This window comes from Macadamia integrifolia, chromosome 7 (genome assembly GCF_013358625.1).
Source record: "Macadamia integrifolia cultivar HAES 741 chromosome 7, SCU_Mint_v3, whole genome shotgun sequence".
Taxonomy (NCBI): domain Eukaryota; kingdom Viridiplantae; phylum Streptophyta; class Magnoliopsida; order Proteales; family Proteaceae; genus Macadamia; species Macadamia integrifolia.
This window is the reverse complement of record NC_056563.1, coordinates 12,699,822-12,714,911: the sequence shown is the minus strand read 5'-3', so window position 1 is coordinate 12,714,911 and position 15,090 is coordinate 12,699,822. Positions and strand designations below refer to the sequence as shown.

The window sequence follows — 15,090 nt, the reverse complement described above, 5'->3', positions numbered from 1 at the left end:
AGCCATGTTTGAGGAAATGATGGCTCTTGAGAAGAATTGCACTTGGAAACTGGTTGATCTTCCTATGGGGAGAGTTCTGGTTGGATGCAAATGGGTCTACAGAGTCGGGTACTGATCCGATGGTGCAATTGAGTGATACAAGGCCAGGTTGGTAGCCAAGATATTGTCAGGTTTATGAGATTGACCATCAGGAGACATTTTCTCCTTTGGCTAAACACAACTTAGTAAGAGTTCTGTTATCATTGGTGGCCAATAGAGATTTTCCATTGTATCAATTGGATGTGAAGAACACTTTCCTCTATGGTGATTTAGAACATGAAGTGTACATGCAGTCTCCACTTGGCTTCAAGTTTCGTTGACCTAAAGGGAAAATGTGTCTTCTCAAACGGCACTATATGGTTTCAAACAATTCCCGAAGGCTTGGTTTGAGAGTTTTAGACAGGCCATTTTGAAGAATGGCTATTCCTAGAGCCATGTTGACCGCACTTTATTTTTCCGGCGAGGTAATGGTACTATCATTGCCCTTATTGTCTATATGGATGACATTGTGGCAACTGGAAATGATTGGGTTGAGAAAATGAGACTGAAATCCTATTTGGCCCAACCATTTGAGATTAAAGATCTTGGACCCTTGAAGTACTTTTTGGGAATTGAGGTATCATGATCTGAGAAGGGGATAAATTTTTGCCAAATGAAGTTTGTGTCGGACTTATTGAAAGAGACAGGAATGTTTGGTTGCAAACTAGCGAAATCTGCTATTAAGCAAAACCACAAACTTGGAGAAGCTTGTTGTATACCAGAGACTAGTGGGGAAGCTGATCTATCTTTCCTAGACTCGCCCAGACATCACAAATTTGGTGAGTCAGTTATGCATGCCTCCAAGAGCGGGAACTTGGATGCTATCTACCGCATCCTTAGGTATTTGGAGTCCTCCCCAGGGAAAGTCCTGCTGTATGCCAGGCACAACCATTTGAGAATAGAAGGTTACACTAATGCTAATTGGGATGGTTTAATTTTTGACAGAAGATCTATATTAGATTGTTATACATTTGTGGGTGATAATCTGGTCACATGGAGGAGCAAAAAATAACTTATGGTGGCTTGATTTAGTGTAGAGGTTGAGTTCAGGGCTACGACTCATGAAGTTTGTGAACTTTCATGGTTGAGACGATTGGTGCAAGTTTTTGGGTTTGATGCTGAGGCACATATGAGACTTTATTTTGATAACAAGGATGCTATAAGTATAACTTACAATACATTACAATATAACCAGACAAAGCATATTGAGGTGGATTGACATTTCATAAAAAAATGACTCTGGTTATATATCACACCTTTCGTGAAGACAGGGTGATCAGTTGGCGGACATCATCACCAAAGGGCTCCTTCCTCATCAATTTAGTACCCTTCTTTACAAGCTGGGAATGTATGACATTTATTCTCCAGCTTGAGGTGGAGTGCTAGAGTTAATAAGGGTACTTTAGCACATGCCCATTACGCTATAATATGTTGTAATGTGTTTTTACTTGTTTACTCTTTTTTTTTTGGATGAATAAATAATTCATTACCAAGAGGAGAAGAATATACCTTGGGAAAGGGGGGAGGGAAGGCTTAAGCCAACAAGGAAAAGCCAACCCAGGGGGAATCAACAATAGAACAAAAGCAAAACATCACGATCCAGGGGACATCAACAAGGGGGGGAGATGATAGCCATAATGCTGTCAAGTGGATGGGATGAGATCGACGTGCACGTTCCAAGAAGTAACGATGTGGGTATTTCTAAGGGAGTTGTGAACAGGACAGGCATATGGAGGGCTTGGATTTTGGAGGTAACATCGAAATAGATAGCTTTCTAAATCTGAGATTTGGGGGTCGATCTACGAATGTTACGGTCCATCTACTTTTTTGCTATTAACTCCGTTCACTATGTAATATTAGCATGGGGATCATGAATGTAATTTCCCTTTCATTATTGGCTAAGTAAATCAATATAGGATAGAGAAGTCAATCCTCTCCTAACAAGTTCAACTGCAATCTCTTTCTCTCCTTCTTGATGCAGATGCACGATGGACTTAGAAAAAAAATATCTTTTGATTTGACTTTATTTTGTTTTAGAAATAATTTCTTTTAAATTAGCTAGCTTCTAATTTTAGAATAGTTTCCTTTTAAGTAGTTTCCATTAATTGTTTGATTTTTTTTCCTTTATATTGGACATGTAAACAATGGAGAAGTTCAGTTTTAGATGTTGAAGAATAGAAATTTCAAAAATTTTTTGGTTTTGAAACCATGGCTGCCGATTCTCTCTATCTTTCCCCTTGTTCTTTCTCTGATATTCTTTTTTCTTCCTCTCTATTAGTTTGATTGTTGTCTTCTCATCTTCTTCTTTTCCTTTATCCATTCTTCTTCTTGTTGATCTCTTTCACAGCCCCTGGTCTGGGCGATAGAATACAATTCAAGGAATCGACTGTATCTCCCTGGATACAAGTGTTTTCACCTCCAAACTTTTGAGGCTAGGATCACCTTCCTAAGGCGACCTACCACAGAGTTTTTGCGACCAGATTCAGCCTCTATGGTGAACTTCGCGACCCAGTTCAGAACTGGTTCCCCTGTTACCGCCTAACCTGAGTAGCAGAGGCAACACAACTCCTCTTGCTTCCTGCTTGAAGTGTTTATCAGTCGGATTCAAGAGACCTTAAGGTCAACCATCTTCGTTTGGAATTTCAGGCCAATCCGAGACTCGCCGAAGGAGTTCTGTTGATTTGAAGATTTTTTGCTGCCGCTGGTTTGAGTTCCATCGTGAGCTAGGAGGAAGAAAACCTTATAAGGTAGGTTTTACATCCTTACTTTATCAGATCCCAGAAATACCCCTCATCTTCTCCTATTATTTGCACTTAACCTATTTATTTCTTAATTCCAGATCTACCCTTCCCTTCTAGTACGTTGTTTCCCTTTTGAGAATTCCCTTTTGTTTGAGTCATCATCTATTTACCATTTTGCCACTCTTTATTAGAAACTTCAAGTTATTCACAATTCTGCCACTTTTCTTTAAAAAAATTCAGAATAAGCTCTTATATTAAAGTTCTTAGTTCTAGAACAACCCCAGCTGCCATTTAATTATTTCTAGTGCCCTGATTGTTTCTAAAATTACAAGAATGCCCTTCAACCATTAAATTTGAGATTTTTAGTCATTTTTGTGTGCCTTAAGTGATCCGATTTCAGTCCTTGGAATCCGGATCCACATCAAGTGGTATCAGAGCAAAATTTTATGTACTTCCCTAACCATGACAGGTAATGTTACCAATGCTGAGTTGAACAAATTGTATCGCGAGTTAGCCGAGAACCAACAGAATACTGATGCTAGGCTTGAGAGGACTGAAGCCAAGTTTGACAAGTTTATGGAAGAGATGACTGCCTTTATGAAGAGGTCCGACAAGTGAGCTGAAGAAGGATCCTCTACATTACCTCCTCAGCTCAACACTTTACGGATCGAAGATACACCTCAGAGGCAGCAACTTGATCCAGTTGTTCCACAGGATGCTAACCGGCAATTTTCTAACAGAGATTATGGCACCAAAGTTGAGGTTCCCAAGTTCAGTGGTGAAAAGGGACCTGAGGAATTTCTTGACTGGCTTGCCTAAGTGGAGAGAATTTTTGCGTATGAGTCTCTTCCAGACGTGAAGAAGTGTGAACTCATCATCACTAAGTTTATTGGGTATGCATGTTCATGGTGGGATGATGTACTACATGCAAGGTTTGTCAGAAGACTTGGACCCGTTACCAATTGGGAGGTCATGAAGCAAATCTTGACTGAAAAATTTGTTCCTCTTAATTATGAAAAGGTAATGTTTCATAAATTACTTAACTTGCAACAAGGGAACAAAGATGTGGATTCCTACACCCTCGAATTCCACAAACTGTCTTCAAGGTGTCGACTTCAGGAAACAGACCAGCAACGGGTGATGCGATATATCAGTGGGTTAAGTACTGAGATTCGACTTGAGTTGGCTAATATTGATTTCAGGTCTGTTGATGTGGCAGCAGCTCATACCAAGACAGCTGAAGAGAAGTCCATTTATTGGAAGGGTATGCTTAAGACTTCTTTAGTTTATAGACCTCCACCACGTATGGAGGAAAAGAAGCCTGAAGCTCGCAGAGTTGAAGAGAAAACGTCAGAGTTCAACAAGGATAGTGTTGGGGTGAAGAATATCATATGCCATAGTTGTGGCGAGAAGGGTCACTATTCCAACAAGTGTCCCAACATGACTCGTTCTGTGAACGTAGCAGAGAAGCAGCCGACAGAGAAGAGTGAAGATGAATCTCATTTATATCCTTATCCCCTCGAGGACGATGATATTGTCGATGATGAAGATGAGGATGTAGAAGCTCATTCAGCTAGCCTTTCATCTTTTTCGAATAGACTAGTTGATAAGGCTCCTCTCTTCAGACAGAAGGGCACTTTCCTCCACGGCTCCGACCATACTGATGTTCATGCAGTTATTGATACTGGGGCAGAAGCAAATATTATATTTGCTGAATTTGTTCGAGCACACAACCTTCCACAGAAGCAGCTTTTCAAGAAGATTCACGTGCGAGGTTTTGGACCCACAGCTCGAGAAGAGGCCACTGTAGTTGTTCGAGTACACTTACAGTTTGGGCCGCTACAGTACTATATGACTTGCTTGGTCACCCCATTGGCACACTGCGACATTCTTCTAGGGCGACCTTGGCAGCGATATGCAGGCATTCTCTACGATGGCGCACGGAACACCATCAAGGTGAAGCAAGGAGGTCGTATGTACTTAATGAGGCCACATGCATTATCCGATATGCCATGTCGTCGACCGACTCCTGCTCTAGTGACATGTCAGCCTAGTCTCCCTCCTCTTGGAGTTATGTTCCCATCTTCTGTTTCGAAATATGTGCCATCTCATCGGCGAGCGATTTACAAGGGAATCTTGGGAGCACAACCTAACATGACATAGTCGAGTTCTTTTAAGACCGAGATAGCTGATGTAGATGCACGATGGACTTAGAAAAAAAATATCTTTCGATTTGATTTTCTTTTGTTTTAGAAATAATTTCTTTTAAATTAGCTAGCTTCTAATTTTAGAATAGTTTCCTTTCAAGTAGTTTCCATTAATTGTTTGATTTTTTTTTCTTTATATTGGACATGTAAACAATGGAGAAGTTTAGTTTTAGATGTTGAAGAATAGAAATTTGAAAGTTTTTTTGGTTTTGAAACCATGGCTGCCGATTCTCTCTATCTTTCCCCTTGTTCTTTCTCTGATATTCTTTTTTCTTCCTCTCTATTAGTCTGATTGTTCTCGTCTCATCTTCTTCTTTTCCTTTATCCATTCTTCTTCTTGCTGATCTCTTTCACAGCCCCTGTTTTGGGCGATAGAATATAGTTCAAGGAATCGACTGTATCTCCTTGGATACAAGTGTTTTCACCTCCAAACTTTGAGGCTAGGATCACCTTCCTAAGGCGACCTTATCGCAGAGTTTTTACGACCAGATTCAGCCTCTGTGGTGAACTTCGCTACCCAGTTCAGAACTGGTTTCCCTGTTACCGCCTAACCTGAGCAGCAGAGGCAACACAGCTCCTCTTGCTTCCTGCTTGAAGTGTTTATCAGTCGGATTCAAGAGACCTTAAGGTTAACCATCTTCGTTTGGAATTTCAGGCCAATCCGAGACCTGCCGAAGGAGTTCTGTTGATTTGCAGATTTTCTGCTGCCGCTGGTTTGAGTTCCATTGTGAGCTAGGAGGAAGAAAACCTTATAAGGTAGGTTTTACATCCTTACTTTATCAGATCCCAGAAATACCCCTCATCTTCTCCTATTATTTGCACTTAACCTATTTATTTCTTAATTCCAGATCTACCCTTCCCATCTAGTACGTTGTTTCCCTTTTGAGAATTCCCTTATGTTTGAGTCATCATTTATTTACCATTTTTCCACTCTTTATTAGAAACTTCAAGTTATTCACAATTCTGCCACTTTTCTTTAAAAAAATTCAGAATAAGCTCTTATATTAAAGTTCTTAGTTCTAGAACTACCCCAGCTGCCATTTAATTATTTCTAGGGCCCTGATTGTTTCTAAAATTACAAGAATGCCCTTCAACCATTAAATTTGAGATTTTTAGTCATTTTTGTGGGCCTTAAGCAATTTGATTTCAGTCCTTGGAATCTGGATCCGCATCACTTCTCCTTGTCTTCTTTGTCTTCTCCCTTCTTCTCTCATCTTCTTCCCTCTTTCTTGCTTCCTTACAACTCTTAAATTCCAACTTAATGTTGTTTTTAAATTCTATTTGCGGGATGTTGTCATCATTGCAGACTATCTTGTTAATAGAGTCCCTTCCAATGTTCTTGAGTTTAAACTCCTGTTATCTTTCTTTCATATCCATCCCTTGCCTCTCACCTTCCTCCAAAGTGTTTGGTTGTGTTTGTTTTGCTCACAACTCTACACCATCCAGGTCTAAACTCGATCCGCTAACTCTTTGTTGTATCTTTCTTAGCTACTCCACCCTCAGAAAGGGTACAAGTGCTATCACCCTCCTTCCCAACAGCTCCTAGTTACCATGGATATCACTTTCCATGAATCTAAGCCCCTTATTTCCAGTCATCTCTTCAAGGGGAGAGTGTTGTGGGCCTTGTGGCAGAGATTCCTTCTAGTCCTTTGGTCATTGGTATTATTTGTATTGAGGGGTAGAGGACTGACACTGGTTGTATCGAGCCTACTCTGCTTCCTTTTAGTTTACCTTTGGTCATTGATATTGTTTGTGTTGAGGCGAGAGGACTGACACTGATGGTACCAAGCCTACTTTGCCTCAGTAAATTACCAAATAGGATATGCTAACTTACTCATGGCGGAAGATTTAGCAGCATACTCCTGGACTACTGTGCCAATCTACATCCCTTAATCCTTCACCCCTGGTGCCAGATAATGAGATTCCTTCCATTGATGATAGTGATGTCACTAACTCTGTTATGAAAGGAGTTAGAGCTTGCACTCAACATCCTATTTCTAACTTTGTTTCTTATGAGTCACTATCCCATCCTATCGTGCCTTTGTTTCTTCCTTGTCCTCTGTGTTTGTTCCATAGGGTTGGAAAGAGGCTATCTTGGATCCTAAGTGGGAGGGAGTTATGATAAATGACATGCAGGCTCTAGAAAAAAAAATGACTCTTGGGAGATTGTTTCTCTTTTAGCTGGAAAGAGATCAATGGGATGTAAATGGGTGTTCACTATGAAGAAAGTTATTGAAGCACATCTGAGAAGAGAAACTACGGCCTCAAAGGAACAATTTGGTTTTATGCGAGGTAGATCCACATCAAAAGCTATTTACCAGGTCCACAAAATACACATCTTGAGGCAGTGGCTAGACGTTTTCTGCATAATCCACAAACTACACATCTTGAGGCAGTGTATCATATTCTGAGACATTTGAAATCAGCTCCAGGAGAGGGATTTAATTCTCTAACCAAGGCAACCTGAAACTAGAAGGCTTTACAAATGCAGATTGGGCAGGCTCTATAGATGAACGACGATCTACTTCCGGATATTGTTATTTCCTTGGAGGGAATCTAGTTACCTGGAGAAGCATGAAGCAGCCAGTCGTATTCACCAGGGCAGAGGCTGAATATCGAGCAATGGCTTTAAGGTGTTTGTGAGCTTATATGGCTTATAGTGTTACTTGGTGATTTTGGAGTGACATATGAAGAGCCTATGAGGCTTCTACTACGATAATAGGCTTGCAATTAGTATAGCTTATAACCCAGTTCAGCATGACATGACCAAGCATGTTGAGATTGACAAACACTTCAACAAAGAGAAGGTTGATCAAGATTCAATTTGTATTCCATTTATCATATCCAAAAATCAGTTAGCTGATGTATTTATGAAGGGCTTAATTTGCAAGTTATTTCATCATACTATATGTAAGTTGGGCATGCAAGATATTTTCACCAACTTGATGGGGAGTGTTAAAAGTATAAGGATTGTAACTCATTTACTCTCTAGCCTTTTACTCCTTACCATGTATGGAGTTGTACTACATTCCATGCTTATACCTTTGTACTACCAATCTCTTCTATAAATAAGAAAGGCTTCTATCATGCAAAGACAAGACAAATCATTCTGCAATCTTCTCTCTCAACTTTAATTAATGAATCCTGTATGCCTACCTACTACCCATAATTTAGGCCCCTTAAATTGACCCATTTAGGATTACTTGGACTGCCTCTCCTTTGGGTCTTTTTTAGTTGAAGTCGGTTTGGGATCTCCTTAGAACTTGTGGCTCTCTTGTTCCTTGGGGCAATCTGGTTTATTTCAAATCCCATATTCCTCACCACAGATTCTCATCTTGGCCTGCTCTTTCGTACTCCTTCCAACACAATCCTTCCTCATCCAGAGGTATATCCCTGTCCCTCCTTGCAGCCTTTGTTGGAATGCAGTTGAAGATGTGGATCATCTGTTCTTCAGTTGCCCTATGTCCTCTAGGATTTGGACTGGCCTTCTTGCTCGTTGTTGGCTCTATAGATGAAAAATCTTGCCTTTCCAGCATGATTGGATCTGGGTGGATATGACCTTTGGAGGTTCCTCAATTTGTGACACAGTGGGTAAACTTGTGTTTGGTGCTGTCATTCACCACATTTGGTTCAAGTGGAATCTCATAGATGGACTTCCAACTCTAGATCAGAAGCAACTTTCTTGCAGCACCCTTTAGATGTGTTGACTCCCCAAAATATAGGCTAATTATTGCCTCTTGGAACCTCCCACTCTTTCTAGTGTGGGGGTGTCATTGTATTTTGTTTTTTTGGGCCTAGCTTTTGTATATTCTCTTCCCCTTGGGGCCCCATTTTTCCTCCTTTGTTAATGAATTTTTGCTCACCCCACAAAAAGTGACGCATTACAACAAGAACCTTTTGGACCAAAGGCCCAACACATACGTAACCCAACCCAAGGCATATTTCCACTATAATGAGCCCACTTCTGTGATTTATCAGCAACAAATCATCTGTCCTTTTTTTTTTTTTTCTGGTGGATTGACTGTATGATGCATTTTCTATTTTAAGGCCAAGTGAGCTTTTAGGAAGGAGAAATAGTGGCCCTGGCTTTAGGATTTATGGAACAAAATTGATTGTCTCTGAATTTAGATATAAAGTAGTCAGAAAGATCTTCAAATGTACCCCTTAGAGGTGAAAGCTACAATTAACTTGTTTTAGAGTAGAATCATGTATGTAGATTTCCCCCCACCATTTGGAGAGAAAAACTCATGATAGTTGGTTTTCTGTGCTGCACATACCTTTTTTTGTTTGGGGTATGAAAGTTGTAAAATCTAATAACTCTGTCTGCTTGCACCTGTCTATCCTAGCTCTCCTCTCACATGACACGTGCATTCATCTTTGATCGTTGCTAATGGGCTGTTTCTTGTTTCAGAATATGGCATACTACAAAATATCACATGTTGATGGTCAAGTAACCAATCCTGAACAACGAATTGCTAGTGATATACCAAGGTTCTGTTCAGAATTGAGTGATCTCGTAAAGGAGGATCTGACAGCGGTTACTGATGGTTTGCTTTATACGTGGCGTCTGTGTTCTTATGCAAGCCCAAAATATGTTTTCTGGATATTGGTACCTTTCCCCCGTGGACTGTGCTAGTCTTTGGCCTTTTTTGTACTTCTTCTGGTAGAATTTGTTGATGTTAAGATATTGTGATGCAGTTAATTTTCTTAGTGTGTATTTTTTTTTTTTATATAATCAAAATATGTTGCTGCATTCCAGGGACATTAATTGGTCAAACAACATTCTTGTTTTGCTCCTTCAGGCTTATGTAACAGGTGTGGGGATTGTCATTGGAAACTTCTCTCCTGCATTTGGAAAACTGATGTCGGAAGAGCAACAGTTGGAAGGTGAGTATCGAAAGCTTCATTCACGGTTGAGGACTCATGCAGAAAGCATATCATTTTACGGTGGAGAGAATATAGAGGAATCTCATATTCAACAGAAATTCAAGACTCTTGTTAGGCACATGAAGCTTGTTCTTCATAACCATTGGTGGTTTGGCATGATTCAAGACTTCCTGTTGAAGTATCTTGGTGCTACAGTATCAGTTTTCCTTATCATTGAGCCCTTTTTTTCTGGCAACCTAAGGCCTGATACTTCAACTTTAGGACGGGCAGAGATGCTTAGCAATCTAAGATATCATACAAGTGTGATAACATCCTTGTTTCAGGCCCTTGGAACTCTTTCTATAAGTTCAAGAAAGCTAAATCGTCTCAGGTTATTACTTCATCCATTATTGTTTTCTCATAACATAATAACATGATTTTTTTTTTTTGGATGATTAAAATATTAAATTACGAGGGGAAGAATATACAAGGGGGGAAGAGAGGGGGGGCTAGAAAGGGGAACAAGCCCTAAAAGAGAGGGTTTAGCTATAAAATTCAATCATCGGATTGTGGGGATGATAGAGGGGGGGAGGCCCCAGGAGACAACACTGAGCTTGTTCCATGGGGATTCTCTAACAGTGCGATGACGGAGAGAGGAAAGTTTGGAGGTAACATCAAAGTAGATAGCTTTCCAAATTATATCAAGAGACCGAGATTTGGACATCCATCTACGGAGATTGCGCTCCATCCAGAGGCAAGAAATGGTGGCACAAAAAGCAAGCTTTCCCGTAGTGTTGGAAATGGTAGATCCGCCAAACGTCATCTCTACCCAGATCCATTCTCGGCTAAGGGGAAGAATTCACCTGTTGGAAGGCTAGTGGAGCTTAAGGAATCCCTTACAGATGACAGAGGAGAAGGTACAGGAGAAGAAAAGGTGGTCAACATCATCAGAGCCACTCCAACAAAGGCAATAGGAGGGGGGACTTGGATGTGGCAGAGGATGAGAAAGGGTTGCGTCGGAAGGCAGTTGAGAATGGCACGCCAGGCTATGAAGCTGTGATGAGGGATATGTCCTTTGAACCAAATGATTTTACTCCAAAGGACAAGCGGACCTTTGGAGCAGACAAAGTCCCAAGCCGAGGAAGAAGAAAAGGATTCCAAGGGGGAGGGGGACCAGATTATTTTATCAGGTCTCCCCTCGTGGCCTGGGGGGAGGGAGGACCAAATGTCCACAAGGAGGGGAGGGTAGAAGGGAGGGGACTAGAGCCAGCAAGAGAGATAATGGAGACCAAGGCATTTTTGCCTAAGCCAGAGGAGTAGATGACTCGAGGGGTGATGGAAAAGCAGAGGACACCTGAGGGATGCCAAGGATCAAACCTGAGGGAGGAGGAGGAGCCATTGCCAATGTAGATGGAGATAGCTTGAAGAGCGGTGAGTCTCATGTGAAGGATGTTGCGCCAGATCCAAGAGGCATCTTGGCCTGTAGTAGCTGACCAGAGGGTATCATCCTCGAGAAGAGAGGAATAGACCCAAGAAACCAAAATGGAATTTTTTTTGGAAGCAATTTTCCAGATGAGCTTGAGGATGTCTATAACGTTGACTTCCTTGATTCATCTTAGATCAAGTTCTCCTTCGGATTTGGGGAGGAAAATGGAAGCCCAACTGATAAGGTGGAGAAATTTGGAGTCATTACCTTTCCAGAGGAAGGAGAAAATAAGGGATTTAATGGCTTTGATGATAGAGCAAGGGAGAGAAAAGGAACCCGACCAGTAGAGATACATAGACTGGAGGATAGATCTGGCAAGCTCCAGTCGCCTCGCATAGGAGAGAAATTTACTTCTCCAAAGTTGGAGCCTTTCTTCACAAGGTCAAGCATGGGGGTGCAATGATGAGCTGAGAGCCTGACAGAAATGAGAGGAAGCCCGAGGTATTTAATAGGGGGAGAGATGAGGGAGAACCCTGTAAGAGCTAAAAGGTGGGATTTGCAAGCATCTGAGATACCCTCAGTTAAGAGGCGGGATTTGAGAAGGTTGATTTAAGACCCGAGAGGGCTTGAAAGAGTTGGGGAGAGGACATGAATGAGGAGATGGAGAGGGGGTCAGCTTTGGAGAAGATCATGAGGTGATCAACAAAAGCAAGGTGGGTGACAGAGAGAGCTTGGCATTTGGGGATAGGGGAGATTAGGTGGAGGTTAGTGGAGGATTGAATAGATCTGGAGAGAACTTCAAGACCAAGGGAGAAAAGGAAGGTAGAGAGGGGGCACCATTGGTGGATACCAACAAAGGAGGAAAAGTAGCCAGCAGGGCTACGATTGACAAGAACCAAGAAGGAGGGGGAGGAGAGACAAGCATGGATCCAACGGACGAGGGAGGGAGGGAAGGACATCTGGAGGAGGACAGAAGAAAGGAAATCCCATCTGAGAGAATCAAAAGCTTTGTGAATGTCAATTTTGAGAAGGGCCGCTGAGCCATGGGATTTGCGATCAAAGCCACGAACAATCTCATGGCAGAGAATAATGTTATCAGTGATGCTTCTTCCAGCAATGAAGGCAGATTGGTTAGGGCTAACTAAGGAGTCAATGACCTTCTAAATACAGTTGGCAAGGATTTTGGCAATAAACTTATAAAGGAGATTGTAAAGGGAGATGGGTTTGAAGTCAGGCATAGAGGAAGCCCCTTCAGACTTGGGGATGAGGCAAAGGAAGGTGTGATTGATACTCTTAATTTGATTAGGATCAAAGAAAAATCTCCTGATGGCTTTGATGAGGTTGCCTCTTATGATGTCCCAACAGGAAGAGAAAAAGATCCCATGCTAAAGCCATCGGGGCCAGGAGCTTTATTAGCTTTATGTGAGAGGACAACGGTGATGATCTCATCGTTCGAAGGGATGGAGCAAAGGAGGGGTTGGAGGTGGTCAAGGACGAATTTGTTGAGAAGATCACTAGGGATGGGGAGGGGGTGAAGGGGGGGAGGAAGGGTTGAAAAGCTCATTCAAGTAGGAATCCGCTTAAGACTTAATATCTAGGGGGTTGCGGAGGATAGATCCATCTCTGGAAGTGAAGGAATGGTATTGGCATTTGCACAGGCTTTCAGAGATCAGTGAAAGAAAGTTGCGTTTGAATCCCCCAGCTCAAGCCACTTGATGCGAGTTTTTTGCCGAAGGAAACTTTCTTCTTGGGCCAATGGAGAGGAGAGCTCGAGGGAGATAGATTTATCCTCTTCAACAAGGGAAAGGTTGAAGAGATCAGATTGGAGCCTAGCTTGGATAGAATCAAGTATGTCCTTGCGTGAGGAAACTCTGGAAGAGATATTACTGATGCATTCCGAATTCAAAGCTTGAGGGCACATTTGACATTATTAAGCTTCTTGGAAAAGGCGATGAGGGGGGAGGAGAAAGCTTGAACGGGGATGTTCCTAGTGGTTTGGAGCAGAGGGGTAAAATCCTGGTGAAGGGACCACATGTCAAAGAATTTGAAGGGCTTAGGACCAAAGGAGATAAGAGGGCTAACATGAAGGATGATGGGGGAGTGGTAATAGGTTCTAGGGGAATCAAAAGAAGCATGGGAGGAGGGGGAAGGCATCGAGCCAAGCTTCATTGACGAGGGCTCTGTCGGGCTTACGAGCAATTCTCGCGTGGCTAGAGCGGCGTTATTTCCAGGAGAGCTTGGCTCCCAACCAAATGAAGGTCATTTATGTTGATGTCTTCAAGGCAGTCATTGAAATGCTTCCACAGAAGGAAGATTAATGGGCTCACTCCCAAATTTTTCGTTGCTGGAATGAACAACATTGAAATCTCCCGCAAGGCACCAGGGGGAGGACCCAATGATGGGAGAGTGAGCACGGAGATCAGTTCAAAGAGGAAGCCTATCATGGGCACGGTTAAGGGCATAAATGACAGAAAGGAAACAAAAGTTTGCACCAGAGGGGTCAGAGGTGGAGAGGTGGACAGTTTGGGAGGAGGCGGCCAGATGGGTGACCTGGATTTTGTGGGGGTTCCACATATTCCAGATACACCCATTAGGGTAATGGTCATAGTTGGCTAAAAAGAACCAGGAAGGGGCAATTGAGGTAGCAATGGAGTGGGCATTAGACTCCAAGACTCAAGTTTACAGAAAACAGCAGAGGGAAGCATGGGAGGAGAGGATATGAGTTTGAATTACAGCCTGCTTAGCTGTGGAATTGATCCCACGGACATTCCAAAAGATTTGGATTGTCATCTGGGGACAGTGGAGGGTGTGGACACAAGCTTAGAGGAGCTGGAAGAGAGCCTTTAATGGCCAGCAACAGAGGACAGCTTCTTCCTGCGAGAATATTCTCTGATGGGCAAAGGCTGGTAAGCAGAGGTCTGCGATGCCTTGGAAGCGGTGGCCAAGGGACTATAGCTTGGGGCTTTAGAGGATCTGCGGCTTCTGGGGGGTAGCTTGTTCTTGGATGAGGAAGCAGCCTTGCAGGGATGCGGCTTAGAGGCAGCAGGCACAACGTTGATTGCTGGAGGAGACTGAGTATTTTGATTGCTTGAAGAAGACCAAGCAGGCTCAAAGAGAGGAGCAGTCGATGTGGTATGCAGAGCAGGATCAGGCGACAACTTGGCAAGCAGGAACAACGATGTTTGCTGGCAGAGAGACCAAGGAGGAATCGAGAACAGTTGCTGGTGGAGAGACTGGCGAAGCTTCTAAGGGGGTTGCTGGCGGAGTGATCAAGACTGAGGAGTCGTCTAATAATGTTCGAGGAGAATTTTCACCTAGGGGAGGCGATAGCAAATCAGCGGCAGTAACAGCAGCACTGTGGATGGAAGGCGGAGAGGTCGGGGCAGCTACATGTGGACCAAAAAGCATCAGAGTAGGATCGCCTGGAAGAGGCGAGTGGGGGAGACTGATGCGGATTCGGATCCCAATGACTGAAATCGGATCACTTAGGGCCCACTAGAGAACCAAATAGTTTACTCTAGGCAAATCAGGGGCAATATTGTAAATTCTGGTACAATTTAGGAGCTTTTTAGAGTGAAATAACTAAGGACTTAATAGGAATTAAACCCAAAGAAAAGAGCAGTTCTGAAAATTAAAAAAATAGTAATGGGGTTAAACTGAAATAAAATCCGAGCATGAAGGTTATTTATGAGAATATCAGAGAATAGGATCTAATTGTAAATAAAGAAGAAAACGATAAAGGACTCCAAGCGAATTTAGACCTCTTGACCGA

General features: G+C 42.4%; 1 protein-coding gene across 1 annotated transcript in view; it reads left to right on the top strand.

The window, feature by feature from the left end:
• Positions 1–15,090, top strand: part of LOC122083829 (ABC transporter D family member 1-like) — a 76,564-nt gene that overhangs the window by 43,415 nt on the left and 18,059 nt on the right. Inside the window, exons 5-6 of the mRNA XM_042651737.1 lie at positions 9,438–9,635; positions 9,829–10,283. Of these exons, the coding sequence (XP_042507671.1) occupies positions 9,438–9,635; positions 9,829–10,283 (653 nt within the window). The remainder of the gene's footprint in view (positions 1–9,437; positions 9,636–9,828; positions 10,284–15,090) is intronic.